The sequence below is a fragment of the Sipha flava genome, unplaced genomic scaffold (genome assembly GCF_003268045.1).
Source record: "Sipha flava isolate LNK unplaced genomic scaffold, YSA_version1 48_pilon_pilon, whole genome shotgun sequence".
NCBI lineage: Eukaryota > Metazoa > Arthropoda > Insecta > Hemiptera > Aphididae > Sipha > Sipha flava.
Window position 1 is genome coordinate 121,270 of NW_020273306.1, and position 23,161 is coordinate 144,430.

The 23,161-nt window shown below is 25.8% G+C and overlaps 1 protein-coding gene across 4 annotated transcripts in view; it reads right to left on the minus strand.

Annotated features, from left to right (window-relative positions):
• Positions 1–14,758, minus strand: part of LOC112690053 — a 20,591-nt gene extending 5,833 nt beyond the window's left edge. The window contains exons 1-14 of one of the 4 annotated variants that reach the window (XM_025563955.1): positions 14,518–14,758; positions 13,925–14,165; positions 12,317–12,510; positions 12,062–12,222; positions 10,544–10,821; positions 10,342–10,472; positions 10,112–10,220; positions 9,849–10,046; positions 9,603–9,778; positions 8,634–8,756; positions 8,431–8,572; positions 8,117–8,368; positions 7,789–8,031; positions 7,457–7,568 (exon numbers count right to left, since the gene is read on the minus strand). In XM_025563955.1, the coding sequence (XP_025419740.1) occupies positions 7,457–7,568; positions 7,789–8,031; positions 8,117–8,368; positions 8,431–8,572; positions 8,634–8,756; positions 9,603–9,778; positions 9,849–10,046; positions 10,112–10,220; positions 10,342–10,472; positions 10,544–10,821; positions 12,062–12,222; positions 12,317–12,510; positions 13,925–14,158 (2,353 nt within the window). In that variant the 5' untranslated portion in view covers positions 14,159–14,165; positions 14,518–14,758. Of the gene's footprint in view, positions 1–7,456; positions 7,569–7,788; positions 8,032–8,116; positions 8,369–8,430; positions 8,573–8,633; positions 8,757–9,602; positions 9,779–9,848; positions 10,047–10,111; positions 10,221–10,341; positions 10,473–10,543; positions 10,822–12,061; positions 12,223–12,316; positions 12,511–13,924; positions 14,166–14,245; positions 14,385–14,415; positions 14,488–14,517 lie in introns of those variants that run through there. The other 3 variants (XM_025563957.1, XM_025563956.1, XM_025563958.1) reach the window with 3 other exon arrangements.
• Positions 14,759–23,161: the final 8,403 nt, after the last annotated feature.

Sequence of the window (23,161 nt, forward strand, 5' to 3'; positions counted from 1 at the left end):
CACACACACACACACACACACACACACACACACACACACACACACACACGCATATTAATACAGTAGCGCGGTTGCAAATTTAATAAATCTTGTTATTAAACACAGTGTATCTTGGAATCATTGGACAATTCTGAGACAATACTTCCTTCAAATAATTTAGAATATTGATAAATTTAACTCCCAAATAATACGTGATAGTTTGATAATTTGATAATTTTTTATTAACGACCATCAGAGAAAAATAAAGTGTACAATATGTTATAAAGAACAAGACGGAAAATAAACAGTAAATGTAGAATATTGAAATCATTAATTATGGAATATTTAGAACCGTTATTATTAAAATTTAATAATTACTGTTCTAAATATTTAATATTAAAATTTAATAGTACATGACAATTATTTATTCGAAATCAATTCTAGTTACGATCGAGTATTTAAGTAGAATAATAATTCATGCAATATGCATTATGTTTTTTATATTATTGAACTGGATTTTCTTTTTACTTTGTATAATTATTAATTATCCGTTAAATATTTTAAATAATTCCATTTATCGTTTCATGGTAAGTATTCACATTTAAAAGAACAATATGACGTGCATATTTTGAGTCCCAGGAAAGGGCCCAATTATTTATATTAAACAAGAGCCTTTTCCTGTCTAGCTACGCCACTAATTAAGCACCTACAATTAATAATATAATAATATAATATCAATTTCGTAGAATTGAGTTCAAGTCGGTCGACGCGACATATCACGGGTATTAACTAAATTTAATAAAATGTACTCCAATAGCTTTAAATACTAAGAAAAATTTAGAAAATATATTAAAATCTTAATCATATAAATATTAAAAACACATAAATATTCATCAGATTACACGAAAAAACAATGTATTTATATATATAATAACTTAAGCGATTTAAATTGTTATATTAATCTAGACAAAACAATACCATTATCAAACTTTAGTTATATGATGGATGTCACATGCAAATTTTTAAACGCTTTTATGTTCTTGAACAATTAGAGTAATAAGTTATAATGTATACTGAATCTAAGTAAACTTATTTTAAATGTTATAATGTCTTTTAAAACAATCATACTTTTGTTTAATTTATTTGCTTTAGATAAAATATTAGTATACTTGTATATTAAAAAAAATATGTATAATATAATGTATATAAATAAATTAAAAATGAATAAATTTTTTTGGGAAAGCAAAATTATGAAAAATAAATAAAACAATGTAAAATGTAAACATATAAAAGTAGAGAGAGATTCTTTCGAATCATCGTGAAAAACTGTTTTTAATTATTATACTTTACAAAATGATTACATAAAATATAAATCAATGTGCATAAAAACCTGTGGTTTTGTGGGATTGAATAAAAATGTAATTAAAACAATTAAGTTATCATGATATATACTCAATGATATATTATTTCAGTTGTAAATTGTAATTGTTCGGAAATCTTTTGAAAGATGAAAAAATCTATAATTTAAAAATAAATATACATACATTTCCAACTAATTGGTAATTTTAATTTACCATGAATTATTTTTGGGATCTGCAGAATCACAATATAATTTTTCAAGTCATTACTAATCAAGCAAGAAAGTTAATAATAACCTGTTTTTTATTTTTTATCTATTAAGGTGATTGGAATCAGTTAATTTCTGTTTATGTTTAGTGTCTATCACACGCGCAACATAGGGATTTATATATTTTCTATTTCTAACAAACCGATCAATTTAGTGATGTGATAAGGATATTGAAAACTGATCTGAATTTGTCAATCAATTAACTTGAGAAAGGCATTCTCACATTTAAAATTTTAAGTACATAATCTCTAGTAAAATAAATTTTAATTTAAAAATTAATATGGTCGACTTTTTTATAACAAAATAAATCAATAGGTACATTGGAAATGGAAATCGTCGAAGTTCCTTTTGAAAACGTGATAAAGACAAAAAGTTAACGCTTTAAATCTCTAACTCGATTGATTAGTATGTTGCACTAAATAAATTTGAATGACTCGGCGTTAATATTAAATAAACGTATGGGTTTTTGAATTAAAAACCAAGAAAACAAAATAAGCAATAAAAGGATCATTATATATTTTAGTAAAACATTGAAATTTTTTTTTTTGATCATCTAAAATAGAAAATATTTTCTGAAAGAGTTCCCATGATAAGAATCATAGTATATAGTCCACTATTTTTTACTTGAACAAATTAAGTCTTAGTAGGTCTAAGGTTAATAATAAAATAATAAGGACGAGGATTGATAGGTAAACAAATTGTGTGTTGATAGTTTCAAATAGTACTTAATTTATCGATAATAGAAAAGCCAGTATTAATGAGTCAAAATTGACAAAAGACAACGAAAAATATAAATAATATCTTCATCATTCAAATTTAATCAAAAATTATAAAAATAAAATAAATATAACAATAAATAATCTATCCACAAATCAATAGTCCACATAATAATAATGGATTTTACAATTTTATTTTATCACTTACACCCATCATTGAAAACAAATATGGGTTAGAAAATATTTTGTACATAACTTTCCATAAAATAAGAGTAGCCTCAAAAAAACAAGTTAGGGTTAAATCTAATTCTTGAATTCAAGTAATATTAAATTGAAATATTTTAATTAATCTATTTCTAAATGTTAGCTGCAACCCAATAAAACATAAATATAATTTTATGAAAACTGTTCAAGAATGTATAAAACTATCCCTACTATAGGATATTTATATAGTCTTAAATATATATTGTGATATTATGTAATAATAATAATAAAAATAAAATAAAAACAATTAATTAAATAATCAATTAACCATTAGTTATTACAATTATATTTGAATTTACTCTTTTTTAAAAAACAGTTAAAATATTCAGAATCCTTATGGCCCATTAACATATTCCTTTAAATACTCAAAGCCAATGGGGTGTTATTCATAAAAGAGGGTTGATTTCAAAACTGGATAAACTTGAATATATAATAGAGTGTGTTCACCTTTCAAAGATCAAAGGCTACAACTGGACAGTGGTCAACTGGTTATTTAATAATAAACCAGTTTATGTGGGTATACTGGATAATGTTTGAATAAGTATATATAATTCATAAGAAAATCAAACAGTTGTATAGGTTATAACTAGGGCTTGGGACTTATAGCATTTAAAATCATTAAAATAAACATTAAAAAAAAAATTAAATTCAAACAAAATTTTCAATAAAAAAAATGACCCAAAATAAGAAAAATCAGCAAAAATTTCTTATTTTTATTACATGAACATGATAAAGTAGTTGACATGTAAATTTCAGATAAATTAGTTATATTATATGTAGTCTATATTATAATTTTTTAATCAAAAAGTCAAGAAAACCTTTATATTATAAAAAAAGTCAAACTGACATTTTGCCTTATTTTTTATGAATTTTCCATGGCCAGTGCTTGTATGTCATGGTTTATAATTAAGCAGAAATATACAAAAAAGCAAAAATAATCAGAAAAAGAAAAAAATAGTTTTTTTTTTTAAAAAAATCATAGAAGAAAGGCACTTTCAAATTTTATAACTGAATGTTATAAAATGACATATACTTCCATTACACTTGGCTACATTTTATGTCAAACCATAAAGATAAGCAAATGCTATAAGTCTCGAGCCCTGGTTATAACTTAAATTAATACATAATAAGTTTTGTACAATGATAATATCACTAAATATTAAAATAAACAAAAACAATTAATTATATCTAGGTCTGAACAAACATTTACTCATAATTTTATAATAAAATATTAGGATTCAGAAATTATCAAATTATATATGTACAGTTGAGTTGATGTAGTTTAAATTGGAAGGGATAGAAGAACTAGTAACCAAACCTAGAGCAATCTACACAAATCAATTTCAAAATAAATTTGAAGCATTCGTAATCAAATTACATCTTTTTTTTTTTATTATTTTGGTTTACATGATAACAGTGTTGTCCATAAATAACCAAAATATTATCTAGATAAGATCACAGATAATACATTAAAATTTCATCTATATCTCTTTTCAAAAGAAAACATACCGATTTCGCGCATGTAGACAAACGGCTGTCAACCGTCCCGAGGCCAATTTCTCCCAATTTAATTGAAATGAGACATCGATCGCGCACGACGGTCGCCGATCAAAGTTTGCCGACGAGTAAACACCCAATTCCAATAACTTATTTACAATTAATAGATATCTGACCGGCGTTGCTTAGGTAGGAGCATTGGACAACTGGTGAGGGATGCGCACCACTAATCCAAAACCAGTCGCGCAAGTAGTATGTTCTCTTTTGAAAAGAAATATAGATAATAATAGATAAAAGATAACTACATTTATCTAGATAAAAAACAGATAAAACTAGATAAAAACATAATTTTAAACAGTTTCATCATTCAGAACTTTGTAAAATGGTTATTTTTCGATGAATAAAAAAATTAATTATTAATTATGATTTAATTAGTTTAAAATAATCTTAATTAATTTTGCTAATTTAGACAGAAAACAGTATCTAAACTTATTTTTATTTTTCATTACCCAAATTTTTTAAACATAAATACTTTAAGATATTATGAACTATTTTTATTTTTTTTTATTTTATATTATTAATCAGTTAACAGATCAAATTAATTTATTATAATTTAAATAATGTATAATTAAAAATTTACCTAGTGTTATGATTTTTGTTATTTAAACATACACCTAAAATGTCAGAATCATTTTCATGAATCCGTTTCTTCTCTCGAGAAATAAATTTATCCATGTTAAATTGAGAAATAAGGACAACTAGTTACCAATGTCGAACAGCTAAAAATAACTAATAACAATGGTGATCGATGGAACCTTAACGTAATAAAGTATGAATGTAAGATACTAAAAATAGTATTATTAATGTTATTAATACTGGTCTCTGACGGACAATTTTTAATTTTTAATGCATATCTGTATGTATGTATATTATATTTATGAAACTCATGCTTGATTAAATATATCATTTTAAAATATTCCATATAAATTGGTATATTTATTTTATTTAACCGTACATATTTACCAATAACTAATAAGTGATTACTGTTACCTTGTTGCTATTCTCAGTATTCACTAATATTGTATTTTACAAGTATTTTACCAGCCATGTGCTTTGAAAATGTGTGATACCAATATATCTTATGGTGATACTATCAAATTTTGCTTACATATTTTATCAGTTTTTTTATTAGATATGAAATATTTTCATAAGTTTCAATAAATAATAACTGATGAATATTAAATTATATAGCAGAAAGTATGTATTATATCATTATTAGGGATCGGAACTTAATGCACTTAAAAAGAACTAAATATGCATGCACTTATGCGCTTAAAAAAGTACAAATATGCTTAAAAAATATGCACTTAATTTTTTTTAACGCAAAAATTGTTCATAAATAAAGATAACTCGTACATAACAGTACAAGTGTTGTTAGTATATTATACTTAGCTCAACATAATTTCTAGGTATAAATATATAAGATAAAATAAAATTTTCTTTCAAAATGTTCTCATTAGGTTTTTCATAGTTTCATGAAAATAATTTCAAGGTTACTTAGCAATAAATTGAAGAGCCCAATAAAATCATGCAAATGCAACACCTACCGAGTCTTTTGTTATTATGAAATACTGTTATCATAGAATATTAAATTAATACTATTAAAATCGGAAATCACACGTTCAATAGTTGGATAAAATCAAACTTCACGGTATCTAATGGTTAGTGAGGTAACTTGTGTTTTATTATAAGGTATACCTTAATGTAACAATATGGTTCAACCAATCAGAGATAATTATTTTAGAAGACACGACACGGCACGGTGTAGTATGAACCTTTGAAATCTATATAGCCGTGACCACTAATCAATGGTCACTGGTTGACTTTATTATTATTTATTACTTTAATCTAAGTTTATACATTGTTATTTATGGAACGTTCCAAACCAAAGATTGACGTTTTACATCCATGTATTTCCACAATTATTGTCTATATTATTATTATATGAGTATAATATTAGCTATTAGGTATACGTATATTAAATTCCGGGCGTAAGCATTGGGCAGCGTATCGCCTAATATCGCTGTGTATCGCCCAGTCGTCGATTATATAGAAAAAAAAAGTTAATCGTTATAAAATCGAATGGTATTATTTGAAATTGGTATTATTATTTAGATAAGATAAAAAGATTAATGTTTTTATCTAGATAATGCACAACACTGCATGATAATAATTATATATGAAATCAATCATTTCTACCAATGAAATATACATGTTTCTAATAAGAACTGTTTTTAAAACTATATTTAATAATAAATAAAACTTACAAAAAAATGCAGACCTCTCTAAAAATTGATGAAATAAATTATAAATTTTATATTATTTAAATTCTAAAAAAAAATTACCTTTTATTATTTTATATTAATAAATTCTTAAGTGTATAATAGTGGTTAAAAGGTATTTTATGAACACATATTTTAATGATTTTAAAAACTTAATAATTAAGGTAATTACTTAGAATAAAAAGGAAAACAAACTGATATTTTTATCAGTTTTTATTTTTAACTACATTAAAACCATACCTATATATTTTACGTTAAAATTGTTATCAAACATTAATTTCATCTCCATCTTGATATAAGACAATTCAGACCAACATAAAAATCATGTAATGGTCAATATTTACTCATAAGTAGGACCCGGATTTAAATGCACTTAGTGGCATAAGTCATACAAATATGCTCTAAAAAATAGCCAAAAATGTCCTTAAAAAATGCATTTTACCATAAAAATGACATAATTTTTTTTACTTCGGGCATTATTCAACACACTATTTAATACATTAAAATCACATTCATACGTAATATGAGCAACTTCTGCGAGGTAATACGAACTAGCTGATTATTTGTTATTTGACCGAATACTGATGACGTTCCATAGTCAATAATAAATTAAGATAAGATAAAAACTGAATCGAAAACATTTTTTATTTAATAAAGATTGACAGTTTGTTTGGAAAAACTCAATAAACCTATTTAAATATTAAGAAAATAATTTGTCTCCTGATTTTATTTTGAATAGGCTAAATTTGTTTAGTATATCGAACAAATATGTATTAAAAATCAACAAAATGACCCAATAATATTAAAAATGAAAATAAGTCGAAATATGCAAAAAAATGCAAAATAAAATTAGTAGTTTTGAAACCCTCATTACATGAAACAAATTATGTTCTTAAAGAGCATTGTGTATGATCAACCAAAAAAATAAGCACTTTGCATTGAAATCCGGGCCCTACTCATAAGTTATTGAATTTTTATAAGTGAAATTTTATAGATAATACAAAAATATAATAAATAACATAATAACATACCTAAATCTGTTTTGGAGTTCAATTGATTGGAACTTAACATAGAACGTTTCGTATTATCAACAGTTTGTTGTTGTTTTATGTTTTTTCGAAGAATTTTATTTGTCTGATTAACCTAAAAAAAAATATACACATATATATAAGCAAAAACATTTTAAAAATCAATCACTTAACAAGTAAAACATAATTATTATGTCAATGTTTGAAGTATCTTAGACATTACTTTTAAATACCTATTATTTGTAAATTATAATAATTAATCAAAATAAACAATTCCATATTATTTACATGCAAATAACTAAATTGATATTTATTATTGATTTGAGTAAGTATACCTGTGCTTTATCTACTGTCATATTTTGTGGTACTCTTTGACTGTAGCTGTCTTCTTGTTTGACCATTTTAACTGCATTTATATTTTGAACACTTTGTTTATCTAATGGCATACCAAATCGTTCATATTCAATAGCTTGTATATGTATAGTTTCATAACACTCAACACAAACAACTGCAAATTCTCCATTTTCTAATAATAATGCTTGGTCAATTTGACGATGGTAGCGTAAAAAAGGATAGTCCTAAATTGTTTTATTGAATTAGTTATTTTATTACTTATTATTTAAGTTGAATTGTTATGACTAAATTTATACTTATACAACTTACATTCACTGCAAGGGATCGAATATGTCGACGCCCAGTTCTTTGAGTACAAACATAACATACATATTCTTTATGATTATAAATTCTTTCATGTTGAGGAATAGAAATGGAACTTGATTCATAATCTCGCCATTGAGCAACATAAGCATGATAACAAAATGTGCATACTAATGCAGATCCATCTTCACGTAATTGCTCTGTACCTGGTGTGGTTTCATGTCTAAGAAGATATGGAAAATATGGTGCATTTCGACCCTAAACATATATTATGTAAATATTTTTTTCTTTTTTATATTAAAATGTAAAAAAAATATTACTTGTGGACGGCTATATAACACTCTCGCATAAGTAAGGTCAGAATGATGGTTGCATAAGAAACAATATATGGACGAAATATCATTTCGACTAGAAATTTGTTGTGAATTATAACCGTTAACATTCAAACCAGGAACGTCATACCTAAAATAATTTTAAATAAGAATACATGTGAACAGGAACAATTTTAATGTATTAATCATACCTCCTATGTTCTAACGGGACCCTGTTGGCTTCCATGGAATTCCATTGAACAGATAATTGTTGAACACATTTAGAACAAGCAAGAACTCTGCCTTGGGATTCAACACAATAATTTTCTGCTGATCTAAATTATAAAGCAAAATTTAATGAATGATATAAAAAAAAAAAAAAAAAAACCATTAATTTTATTCAACTAATTTTTTTAAAATTAAATAATAAAATAATACATAATTATTTTATTTTATTTTATTAAACACGGGTGTGGCCCTGAGTACAGTAAGAAAGTTAAATCTTCATACAAATACAAATCAGCAGAAGTGGGACTGAATTAGGTGCTTAAATTAACATGAAAACGATGAGTGGACATTAGCAAGGCACATAATATGGTGAATTGGATTGTTTGAATTATAATTAGTGGTGTACATTAGAATAGCAAAAGTGGTGGTAGAGCGGTTACGGCATAGAGGGGCGCGAGATTTTTTATAATTATAAAAAATATATTAATGTTATAAAGATAAAATAGCTATACAATCTATATTACATTTTAAAATACAATCTTTGACACATAATATGATGGATAATAATAAAATGAATATAATTAACTAAAGTACAATATAATATATAAAAGGGTGGTCCTTAATTTTTAACCATAAAAATGTCATATTAGAACCCCTTCCCACTTTATTTTATACTATATAAGATTAATTTAGGTAGAATTTGGTGATGATGACTCACCCCTTCCCGTGTCTCAAGAGGGTTGACAAATTACTGATAAGAGTGCATTTCTGGTTTTTTGAGTTTTACTTTAAAATTATAATTTAAATTTTAATTATAAGATTAAAAATATAAGATATATAGATTAAAGTTGATTCATCAAAATACATTTTATTTAAATCAGTTATTATCATAATGCTTAATGAATAGTTATAATAAATTAAAAAAAATGTAATTTATTAAAATAAAATATTACCTTGATAATTGCTTAAGACATGGAAAATGCATTGCATGTGAATTCATGCCTTCTGCATTTGTACATAACCATTCTAATTGAGAACGATGTTGCATTTCATAACAAACAAAACAGCGAAAATTATTCCCACTCATGATGCGTACAGGTCCTCCATTACCAGATACATCAGTACTAGTCTAAACATTAAACATTTTTGAATTATCATAAAATTGTAATCAGATAATTATAAACATTTTAAATACTAACTGCAAGAGTACTACGATGTGCTTCTGATGGAGTTGGTGTTTGGGATTTATTTGGTTTAGTTATATCATATGGTCGAAATCGAATATCTGGTGATTTAATTGATTGCAAAGATGGAGAAGGTGATGGAACAACTGGTAAATCCATTAACATAGTAACTTGATGTTTTTGAGGTACAGATTTAAAACATACAGCACAAACCTAAATATTAATTATTTCAGTAGTAAATTTAATAAAATATTAAATTTAATACCACAGGTACATACTTGAACAGTGCCTTGAGAAGATATAGGAAGAGCACCAGGGGGAGTTTTAATTTTTATTAATGATGGATAATATGGTTCACGAATATTATTTGGGTAACAATATAATGTCCTGCAATTTAAAATAGATAATATAATTAGAACAAACATTTATAATAAATTATTAATCAACATTTTTAAACGCATTGAACTTTACTGAACATATATATATATACATAAAATATTTAACTTACCTCATAGACGATGAAGGGTATTCGAGAGAACAAGTAAAACAAATAAATGTAGAAGTATCTATAGATGGAATTAACCGTTTACGCAAAATGTAATTCCTTTCTCCGTGTGGAATGCCTTTTGATGTATACACCTATAAAGTTAATTAATAAAATTTATATAAAAAAAAAAAAATAATTTATATAAACCACCTTATTTTCCTACCTGCCATTGATTTAATAAGTGAGCATGACAAGCCGAACACGTTTGTACACGCCCTGTACTATCCATTGGCCTAGAACGAGGGGGTCTAGGGTGAAGCATAAGGCTAGGAAAAAATGGTTGGTCAGGTTGGGTAACTGCAGCTGGTGGTTTGGCTGACACATGAGATAAAGAACCTCTTCGGAATTCTTCTCCACAGACATAACAAACTTCAGTAGAAGAATTTTTGTCTGGCATAGATAAATCTAAAATATCTGTACCACTACTACTACTGTAACTTCCTGTAAAAAAAGTTAAAATGTTAAAGAAAAATATAAATTTAAAATATGTTATTCAAAATAAAATAAGGGTAGATGCAGGAATGAAATAAATCAACAATAGATTTAAGGTTTTAGTATTATTAGAAATAAATGAAAAAAGAAGTTAATTAATTAAATAATGATTATAATTAAAAATTTTAACTTATAATTTTATTAATAGTAAAATATTTTAATTAAGGCATGGGGACAAACTATCAACAGTCATGGGGAAAGCAGTAGTTGGTTTTACTTGGGACTTAATTAAGTTTAAAGCTTTCTTTCTTATCTCATAGTTCACTTTCTCTTGAATTTCTTAATAGAATCAGGTTTTCCTATTTAATTTTTTTTTTTTGTGTATTTTTTTTATTTTTATTTTTATTTTTTTATTAGTTTTATAAGTTATATAAGTGGTGATGTTAAGTGTTAAGCTATAATGCCAAATGGCAATAATAGTTATAATAAATAAAAAATTAATATTAATCTAACTCGTTATTAAAGAAATTAATATATGTTTCAGGTTCACAATCATTATTAATAATACACATAAGTAATGATATAGGTAAAATATTTTTTTTTTTTGGTTTTTATAAAATAGATAAATTTCATTTTTGTGATAAATATTAGTAATATAAATAAAGGTATAATAAAAATACATTAATTTCATTTTAATACACATTATATATTTTTAATTAAACAATAAAATGAAATGCATGTACAAGTTTTTCAACAATTTTTGTGATCTGAAGCAGAAATTTTTTCCTAGGGTCTATTAATAAAGCGTATAAACCTAGAAAACTTATAACCTAACCTTTTATGCTATAGCAATATTAGTATATTATTAATATCATTCATACTATTATTATAAAATTATATTTTTATTTATAGAAAACAATTTGATAGCATCGCTTTAAAATAACATTCTTTGTTAAATCTTTTATAATTCTAAAATAAATACATGTAACCTCACTTGTTAATTATACTAAAAGGCTCAGCATATATACTTTGAATAAATAAAATGAAGTTAAGCAAAACAATTTTCTAATTGGATTAATTTAATTTTACTGAAAAATTGAATTTATTGGAATAAATAATTAAAAAACTTTGTTTCTAAATTTGAAGTCAAAAGTAGAAAAAAGATTATTTGAGTACAGGGGAACAGGCTTAAAGTTTGTGATACAAAACTGTGGGCATAAATATTACTTGAAAACTAAAAAAAACTTACCAGGATTAGAATGAGGTGTACTCGTATTAATTGGATTTGAACCATTTTGTTGTGCTATGTGATCAGATGATGTAGAGACTGATGTAAGAGGTATTCTAGCACCTCGGCTATCTTCTCCAGTAATTTGAGACATTGCAGATGACATGATAGTGTCTTTATGACTAAGTTAAGACATATGATATAAACATAAAAATATTAAATTAAAAAACAATTGGAATACGTTATTATTGATTGTTTGAAAATATTAATAGTAACCTATTAGTATAATCAACACTGAGTCCCAATAATTGACACGCATATTCTCCTTGAGTAGAAAGATCAGCACCAGTAAATGGACCATTATCACAGCGTTTTAACCAGTAGACCCGTTGTCTTGCGGGAACATTCTCTCTTTCATATCGATCCCATTGACCAATTAATAGTGAATAACACAAATAACAACTTGTTACCTAAAAAATAAATATGATCAAAATTTTAAATTATTTATATTATAAATCAATTAATTAAAATATAAAATTAATTTTAATTTAACAATCAAATTACTTGATTAAAGTATATTTTACTTTGATTACATCTGATCCATTTTTTTTTTTTTTTTTTTAATTCAATTTAAAGACATGATTGAAAAATTAACTTAATTAATTTAATTTCTTCAATAAAAATATTGAATAAAATCAAATATAAAAATTAATGTCAAATAATTCAGCATTTCTAAGGTGATAAAAAATTTAAATTGCATTTCATTTTTTACTGATAGTTTATAATTACAGAGAATACTAGAACAGTTAAATATTTTAAAAACCTAATACACCTAAGTTAAAATTAATTCATTTTGTACTTAAATAATTGTAATGATTTTTTTTCATATTATTCAAAAATCAAAAAAAAAAAAAATATACTATCATTCCAAAATATTGTACAATAATATCATAAATATAAAGCTCTATATAAACATTTTTATCTAATATAGCACAAACTAAAAATTTGTTGCTTTTTAAGTAGATTATTTTTATTTCTTACCAAAAAAATTGCTTTATATCTTTACATACGAACAAAGAACAAATAGCAAATAAAATAATATTTCTAAGTTAGTTATGAAATAAATTATTATATTAACGCTTCAATAAGTAATTTATAGTTTTAGTTTATAATATTCTTAACAATCATGATTTAAAATATGAAGCTGTTATTGTTGTAATCTAGTTTTAATTAACAAATAATTTGAATTTTCAACAGATTTAGTTAATTTTTAAGAGAACTAGAAATTATATTTATCAGCTTATAGTTTGTTGTTCACAGGACTAAACAATTTAATATTGTACTGAGTGAGATGTGATTACATATTAAAATTACTTTAATATTGCAGAAACTAACAAATTAATGATAATTACTTATATATAAATTTAACTATCCTACATTCTTTAAAATTGAGGTACAAAAATTATTATTAATCTATTTAAATGAATATTGTGTAAGGGGACAATTAAATTGTGTTTATATTGGATGTTTAAAAATATTCACTTAATAGGTCAAATTGTACTTTATGTTTTATGTTGATTATTTTTTTAAATAGGTATTCATCATTAAAACTGTACAGATTTCATAATTATACTGACATTGAAATGAGTTTCTTATGTTATTATTTATAAATAATTTTCCATATTATAATGAACATAAAAAATTTTCATTTGATAAGATTTATATAACTATATTCATATTTTATATGAAAAATTTATGACCAAAAGTTATTGATTTTGTTTATAAATTAACTTTCAAAATGGTATATGATTTGATTTTAATTAAATAAGTTTTTTCACGAGTATACAGTCAGTATTAAATAAATAAAAATAAAAAATGACTTACCGCACTATCCTGCTTTGCATTTAATGGTTGTCTATAACCTTGTGGTGGTTCATGCATTTCCAAAAATGGAAAGTGTGGTGAGCCATCAGATGGTCCGGTAGAAGGCGGTCGTACTCGTAACCAATATTGTTCAGGATGTCCAGAGTTTCCACAAACAAAACATACATTATGTACAACATTAGACGTCTCTTGTTTCAGATACATGCCATCATCAGTACGAGTTTCTTGTGCCATCACACTACTATACACAACACGAAACAAATACAGTTTCATTAGAATACATTTTATAAATTTCAATAAAATTGTAACCCTAGAATTTACCCAATGTATTTTAAACCAGAAATTTGGAATGGAATCAAAAGAAAATAGTTATTGACAGATGTTACCAGCTGATGTGTGGCACATACATTTTCTCGCTGGCACACACACAGCTGTGGGATTACATATAAGGAGAAAAAAATAGGGCGTACACTATAGGACACAGTACATACGTTGAATCGACCTTAAAGCGGTATTGTTTGATTAAAAAGACATCAAGAAACCATATTACACATTGAACAGGAAGATAATTTACGAAAACGGCAAGTACTTACGTGTGAAAGTGTGATGCACAGAATTTAAAGGGACTTCTTTCGTAATCCGGTTATCATTTTTGATCGTCGACTGCGGTTATCACAACGAAGGGATATTTATCGTGTTCGGTGTTCAAATTCATCGTTTGGGAGGACTTATAAATGCCATAGGAGGGGTAGACGATATCGGTCAGACCATTGTGTTGCTGCCTTTAGGAAAATGACAACTCGCTTTTACTTTACTAAGTATATTTTAAATACAAGACTTTAGTTGAGAAAAAAAAATACAAACTTCTTTCTTCCATGAGCCTATCACTTTTTTCCCATTGTCTATTGGTTAACATACGGTATCTTGTTCCAACTGTTAATGTCCAGAAAAAAACCACACGCACTATATACACACATAAACTAGCCTGCGCACGCGTCTCTCGCGGGGAACACTAATGTTTCACAAAAGTACGCATAATAATTACAAAAAAATCTACCGAACACAATAGTTTTTATCAATAAATATTGCTGTTTGTTCATGGCTGTTTCACAAATATAATAAATAATGGTTCCCGTTGTCCCGCGTAAAGGTATAAGGATTAAAAATGTTATCGACGCCGTATTATTGCTTGATGGCTTTACGTGTGGTATCATTTTGGTCAAACAAATTTCATTTAACGAATAGCAGTTCTTATAATTTATTATTCATATGTGTGTAGTGTATACCTGTAAATAGTACATTTGTTTAAAAAATCCAATCAATAAATTCAATAGTGTGAATGTATAGGTACATAGAACATCTAATTTACCAATACAACAACCGATTAAACTTCCGGATAGGCACTAAAATAATTTCAACTTTTTGAAAGAAAAGATCTATTGTAATTTATTGAATTTTTTTTTTTTATTTCAAATAACATATGTTATACCCAGTGGTGGATCTACACACGGAGCAACCTGGGGCAGCTGCCCCAGGGCGCATAATGAATTTATGCGTGTACTTTATTTTCAAACAAAATTTAAGTGTAGACTAATCTGTAGTTGATGTAAATAAAGTGTAAGGTTTAACGTTGGCTGTGATAGACGGTAACAAAATAATTGATAAAATAATCAAAATAATATAATATGTATACATGTGTAGGTAAGGTCCACTGAGATAGATAAGAATATACTATCTATAATCTATCAATATGTGTATATATAAATTTATAAATGTTATATATATAGTATTATGTATAATGTTTCTATTGTTTATTATTAGTTAATGACAGTTGTATTTTGAAAACCTTTTTAAGAAAAACTATCCTTATAGGTCACAATTGCAGTCAAAAGTTTGACGATCTGTCCAGCTAAAGTTAAAATATTTTATTTTGTACATACTAGTTGAGTAGTGTGGGGGGGGGGGCCAAAAAAGAACTGCTCCATGGCGAAAAAATGTGTAATCCGCCACTGATTATATCTAATATAATTTCTAAATTAAATACTACATTCAACTGACGACTATCAAAGAGATAAATTACGATTAGTGACGATTAAGACTTAATCGTTTTATTTACTTAGTAATAAAACGATAAAGTTATTACATTAATAATTCTATAGTTGTCGAAAATAATATGCTAAATTTCTATACGATTGTATAGTAAATTATTAACAAAAAGATCATAAGAATACAAATAAAATAAATTTGTTGAATATACTTTGAATTGACGAACGTTGAACGGATGATACTTCGAATTGTCACGTTTTAGATGCAAGTTTTCCCAAAATTTAATTTCGAATTACTGAGTGTACTTAAATGCATTGTTTTTATTCGAATTACCACGTGATTTTCAAGAGACCAAGCATTTACTTTGAATTACCGAAGGTTTCGAATTATCGAAGGTTTGAATTATCGAGAGTCGACTGTACTTTACTTATTTTACTTCACTATTCTATACGAAAAACATATTAATTCAAGTTTTATTTTTGAATAAAATGTTTGATTTTAAACCTAAAATAAATATGTTTTAATCACTTTTACCTTTTTTTTGAACTGCTAACTAGTTATTATTGGAAACAATGTAATTATGCTTACTAGTTTTTTTAAAAGAAATATTAGCTGCCAAATATTTTCTCTTACGAGTTGGATTTCATAACATGGAACCAAAAATTAATAGCTGAGAAAAAAACTCATAGCAAGCAAAGAAAAATAAAAAAATTTCTTACGACAAAAAGCAGAATGATAAACTATAAACATAGGTGATAACGTATTTATGAAAAATTAGCAATTAAAAGGCAAGTTAGACCCTAAGTGGGTTGGCTTTTATGAAGTAATAGGACAACATAAAAATGAAAATATCACTATTTTGAAGGGAAGAAAAGAAGTAAAATTACATAAAAATGAAACAAAATTAGCTACCAAACTTCTATTATTAAATTCTTCTATATCATTTTTTTTCTTTTCTCTCTACTTTCTCATTACAATAAATTTATTTCTAGAGTACTATCAAGAAGATAGAGGCGAGCTATTTTAACGTGACTCCTACTCCCAATCCGTCTAGTATATAATTTAAATCTATGGGAAACATACGATTATCAAATTCAAATTGACGTTTACTTACATGTATTAACATCTCAAACAACAATAAAAAGTATTCTCTAATCAGCGAAAATATAAAACAGTTCAAGGCATCATGCGATCTAGGAAAATATCTAAATGCCGAGAATATCGAAACTCTTTGCATACAATATAATTATCAAGCATCTAGTGAAATTAATACTAATAAGGACCATGTACGAAATATTATCGAGCATCCAGATTCCGATACTGTAAGATTTAGAAGGGATCTCATTAATGTAGTAGGGCGAGCAGCCAGATAAATAAGCTCACGGGCCGGATTCAGCCCGCGAGCCGCCAGTTGCCCACCCCTGATATATAGGTATCATTGTCAATATCAGTTCTGTGAGTGTGTATGTCCGATGCATAAAGAGATAACGGTTATTTCTTGGATTTTGGAAGAAAAGCTTTACATTTGAAACGCCTATCAAATACATCACTAGTGTCTTATATTTCTTTATATCATAATTCTGGTCTGTTCCATTTACACGTTACATGAATAAAATGTATTCGCCTTTTTGAAATTTGAAAGTTAAAATCATACAAAAGTTACTAATAAATTTATAATGTCCTCGTTATTGAATATTTATTATATTTTACTTACCCACCTGATACGTTACACAACATTACAGTCTACAAGTATAATAAGGTTTTTATTATTCCAACAAACCACAGAAATAATAAAAATTATACGAGCTCGGCGAATGTGCTCAGTCTGTGAGCAATAACTCTAAGACATAACTTTTATATTAAAATATATTGACCATTAACCTAGTTTTTCCACGATAAAAATGTCATCATGTCATTATCGGCATTTTTTCCTGCATTAAATTTAGTTGTTCAAAAATTAAATTCTTTCCCTGTGTATACAAGGAAAACAATACACATACATTCATTATTTACCATAGCCTTATTAATAACTAATAATGAAATAACTAGGGAAATTAATATTTTATATTAACGTAATTTCTCAGCAGGTGGACTTTTGAGATGGGCTGAGCTAGAGAGCTCTCTAGGCTGAGCCCACTCAATGTACCTGATCAGTATTCGTCATCTGTGGTAATAATTGCCCGCGAGCCTACGTGTACACATATGTCGTATCGACTGATGGTGAACATTAAATGTATGCTAGCTGTGAACGTGAGATATAATTCATTTGCGAGTATCCATTCATTGGTAAATGTTGTTATACCATACTTGGCTTAAACCTACCTTAACGAAAATATATGTAAGATAAACCTGGACATGGAAATGTAGCGAATACATTGAATCGTTTGTGTTTTGAGTGTATGTTGTAGTTATCTATACAATAATTAGATATTTTGATGTCTGCATTGTAAAATATATTGTAGTTAAGCGTAAATTATTATGTAATGTACGTGTAGGTACACCAAATTTGTATAATTTACAATATATACGAGTATGCTGTACCATCATAATATAATGTATTATATTCTTTCTATGAATACAGTGTATACAGAAGTTAGGTTATATATACAAGTCTAAATAACAATCTGGAAAATAATTATTTGCCTATATAAGTAATATAAAAAACTATAGTAAAAAAATATATGAACCTATTCATTTAAAAACGATATAATATAATATATGATATATATATATATATATCATATATATATATATATGATCAGGCAGATAAAATCCGATGAATAAAAATAATGTAAATATTTTATTATTGTAATAAAATATTAATATTAATATCACTATGATGAAAATGTGCCATGTACGTCTTTTAGTTCACAATATATTATTATGTATAAACATTGATTAAATATACATTTAATATATATATATATATTTAATCAATGGTATAAATGTATTATACTTTTTTACTTTTGAGTCATTCTCCACATTAATTAATTATACGATGTTTAAAATAACTATAGTATGAGGCTACATAAATACAATAAATAAATAAATAAATTTACAAAATAAAAATGAGTTTAAAACCAAAAGTACAAAATAATTGACAACGGTCGTTGGAATATAAATTCGTTTTATTCATAGTTTGTTTATTATGAATAAGTATAGAATATTATCTATATGACTCTACCTAACGGCTGATTCACGGAATACGTTTTTATCAATGAACCGCTAGATAGGGCTAAGATTTAAGAATGTAAAGAAATTATTAATTTCTCCACCACAGAAAATAATGGAGATTCATCAATGGGTTAGTTGAATATTTATTACGAATGAATCATATCTTACAATTACAGAGTATCGAAAAAACTATTTTAAATATTAGTTGTTATGATAAATATAAAATGGAGTTAGCCGTGTTATGATAGAAAATATTATTAGTAATAACAATTAATCTTTTTTTATGTATTCGCTCAAATATGTAATAAAATAACATTTGTGTATTATTTCATTGTATATTGTTTACTATTTCATAAAATGTGAATAAAAAATTAGAAAAATTTGATATATTGTAACAAAGATCCTCATTAATTCTTCTTACTTGTATAAGAAAATATTAAAAATCCTTAGCAATAATTTTTTTTTTTTATATGCGATGTAATTTTAAATGTTGACAAAGCTCGACTAAAATCATGAAAATCTGCATCGCTGTGGTAAAAAAAATTATAAGATATTCAATTTTGTTACTTGATAGAAAATGAAATAAAAAATTCACAAGTAGTTCACTACTATAAAAAAAAAAAAGTCTCAATATGTGCTTTCTAAGCGTTCGAAAATTAAATTTGAATGAAATCAGATACTTCGTTGAGTTTTGATTGTACGATATTAGTTATTTTGTTGTTATTTAACAAGTATTAAAGCAGAGATCTGAAACATAAACTAGATTCTTATAAGAACATAATATAAATATTATAATTTCTAATAACAATTTAAACTGTTACTATGAAATTAGTATCAATAAATCATAGTTTAAAGTAGTGGTGCCCAACCCATGGCCCGCGGGCCACATATGGCCCGCGAAGGTATTCTATGTGGTCCGTTACGAATTTTCTAAAATAAAAAAAAATTTTAAAAATGTATAAAAACATTTTTAAATTATTTATTTTCATATATTATTTTTATATAAATTTATGAATTCGTTTAAATAATTATTCCAAAAAATACAATTACAATGATAATAATAAAACTAAAAACTATATAAAAATATTATACTCATATTTTTAATGTGAAATTTGAGCTTATTCTCCTTTTACTAATAATGAAAAATCTGGTTGAAATTTAGTGGTTCTAATCCTCAAAATTGAATAAAGGTGTTTATCAGTAAGTCGCGATCTATGAACCGATTTTGTTTGTTTCATTAGTGAAAATATTTGTTCGTATATATACGTTCAGCCAAATACATTATAAAGTCTCTTAAAGTAGGGAAATCTTCATGTGGAAGTTTTGAATAAAATTTTAAAATATCGTTTTGTTTCATTTTTTGAAATTCATCACAGTAAAATGAATTTGTTTATAACTCAATAACTTTAAGTTGAAAAAAAGTGTCGACATAATTTTCACCAATATTAAATGGATTTTCAAATAAACGCCACGATTTTTCATGTAATTTAACATCAGAAAATCGAGATGAAAAATCGGTTTCCGATTTCTTTAATATTTCTACAAGTCGATTTGTTGAACATAACGGTTTTGTTTCATTTTTAAACATTTGGCAGTTTTCAAAATGGCTAAAGTCACTGTGCTCAATTTGATCAATAAATAATTTTAATATTGCATCAAATGCTTTAACAGTATTATACATATCAAATATAAGTTTTTCAGGTCCTTATAATTTTAAATTTTAAATATTTAAATGTAGGTACATAAAATAACGTACTGATTAAACTAATGTGTACCTACGATGTATACCTCAATTCATAATCTTTTCAATGGACAATAAAAGATAAGAAAACAAGTCCAATATATAAGATTATTTTTGTACTTTTATACTTTGTGGCCCGTTTGAAGATAATTGTTTACCAAAGTGGCCCGCCAAAGGAAAAAGGTTGGGCATCACTGATCTAAAGGTTATATACTTATATTTTTGTTGTTGTTAAAGTTGATTTAACCAATTTGCGTAAGTAAGAGACGATTTGGAGGTTCAAATCCCCCCCCCCCCCAATTACAAAAATCCCAGATAGTAAATGAATAAGTAGTAATAAAAATTATTATTACCTAAATAAATCAACCCTTCCTCATAAATAATTTTTACCTACGCCCTTAGTTTACCCAACAAGATTACGAAATTTTATGGTGCTTGCATTTATCTGTAGAAATATAAACTATCTTAAGTTATAGAGACTAACTGTTTTACTTTACTCAGAATTTTTTTTTTTTTTTGAAAGCAATACGGTACATTGATCTTAAATATATAAGTATACGAATTAATTCATCTATGCCAGCAACCCGTCACATGTATCCTTCATACATATACACAGTGACGGTGCTAGAGTTTACGAGGCCCTGGGAAAAATAAATGTTGGGTTTTATAATTTATATTAATAAAATATTTAAAGTTTAGTTAAATCAGAACCGCGGAGCCTTAATTATAAATTAAAGCACGGGGCCCTGGGCAACTGCTCCTATTACCCACCCCTTCAAGCCATCCCTGCATATACATATATTTTTAAGATATAAAACAATATATAATTCATTCCCTTCGAAGTGATTCGTCTAGTCTTGAATTTTTAAATCACAATGTTATTTAAATCGTATTTACAAACTAAAGTGTATAATTCTATAGAGAAATAAACACTTACTAAAACAAAATATGAGAATAATTATTTAGGATTTTCACCTTACTTCATTCGTAACATGAAGTGTGTATCTCCTATTTTTATTATTTTGATATAAAAAATTGTACTAATCTGACCTTGAGCTATACGTTAGAAAAAAAATTAAAACCAACTTTTGGCATCAACCAAGGGCATTTATAAAATTATATTTAAAGGGGAGCACGCTTCAGTTTTTAAATTATATTGTTATACATTTTAAATATAATTACATTTTTTTACTCGAAACTATGACATAGGAATAGACTGTATGTGATTCTAAACATTTTCATTATTATAAAGTAGTAACTTTCTTCATTTTTTGTGATATGAAGTTAGTTTAAAAATAAGTACTTTACACTTTACGCGGTTTAGGTCCATTGAATTTAATATACTTTTAAAGATAATTTTAATACTGTACGTTTCTTATTCTTATTGAACTGTTATGCAATACTAAATACAACCATACCTCTTTAATTTAGTAAAGTTATTTATCAATAGTTCCCTATTCATTTTTTCATTATAGTATAAATGTATTCATATACGCTTTTTAACATTTATTCGTAATTTTTTTGTCTAATATAGGTATAGTTTATATATTATATGTTATAAGAGTATAATAGGTATCAAGCGTATCATAAGCGTGTGCAGACCTGTATTTCAGGGGGTACCTACAATACTTTTGGTAATCTTAACATAATAATCTTAACAAAACGTTATGGTATATTTAATAAATTATAATGTATAAATAATTAAACAAATATAACTTTATTTTTTATTTAATATTACGGTATATTAGAGCCAACCAATATGTTTTTTATTTTTAGTCAATTGTAGCGGTTAAATTATCATAATAAGTTTTTGCACGAAATTTAGAACATTTTGTTTTATTTATTTTATTACGAAGTATCATTTAGTTTTTACCAAATATTTTAGAATAAATTACATTTAATTTAAATAATATCTTACTGAGTAACATCGGTAAAATAAGAAGCCTCTTACACTTAAACTTAAATTGTTTATTTACAATCATAGGCGCAACTAGAGCCCAAATATTGAGGATGCTGAAATTATGTAGCTCATATTAACCTGTGGTCACACCTCCCAATTACTATATCTCAATTTAATCATTAAATGTACCATAATAACACGCATACACTAATATTTTAATTTATAAATATTAACAAGCATAAATTGTAACATACCAACTTTTTTGTTGAATTATATTATTATATATAGGTCATACAGTACTAAAAAATACACAAAAAATATTATACAATATACAACATATAATATTTACACTAGTATTATCTTGCAATGACTAGTG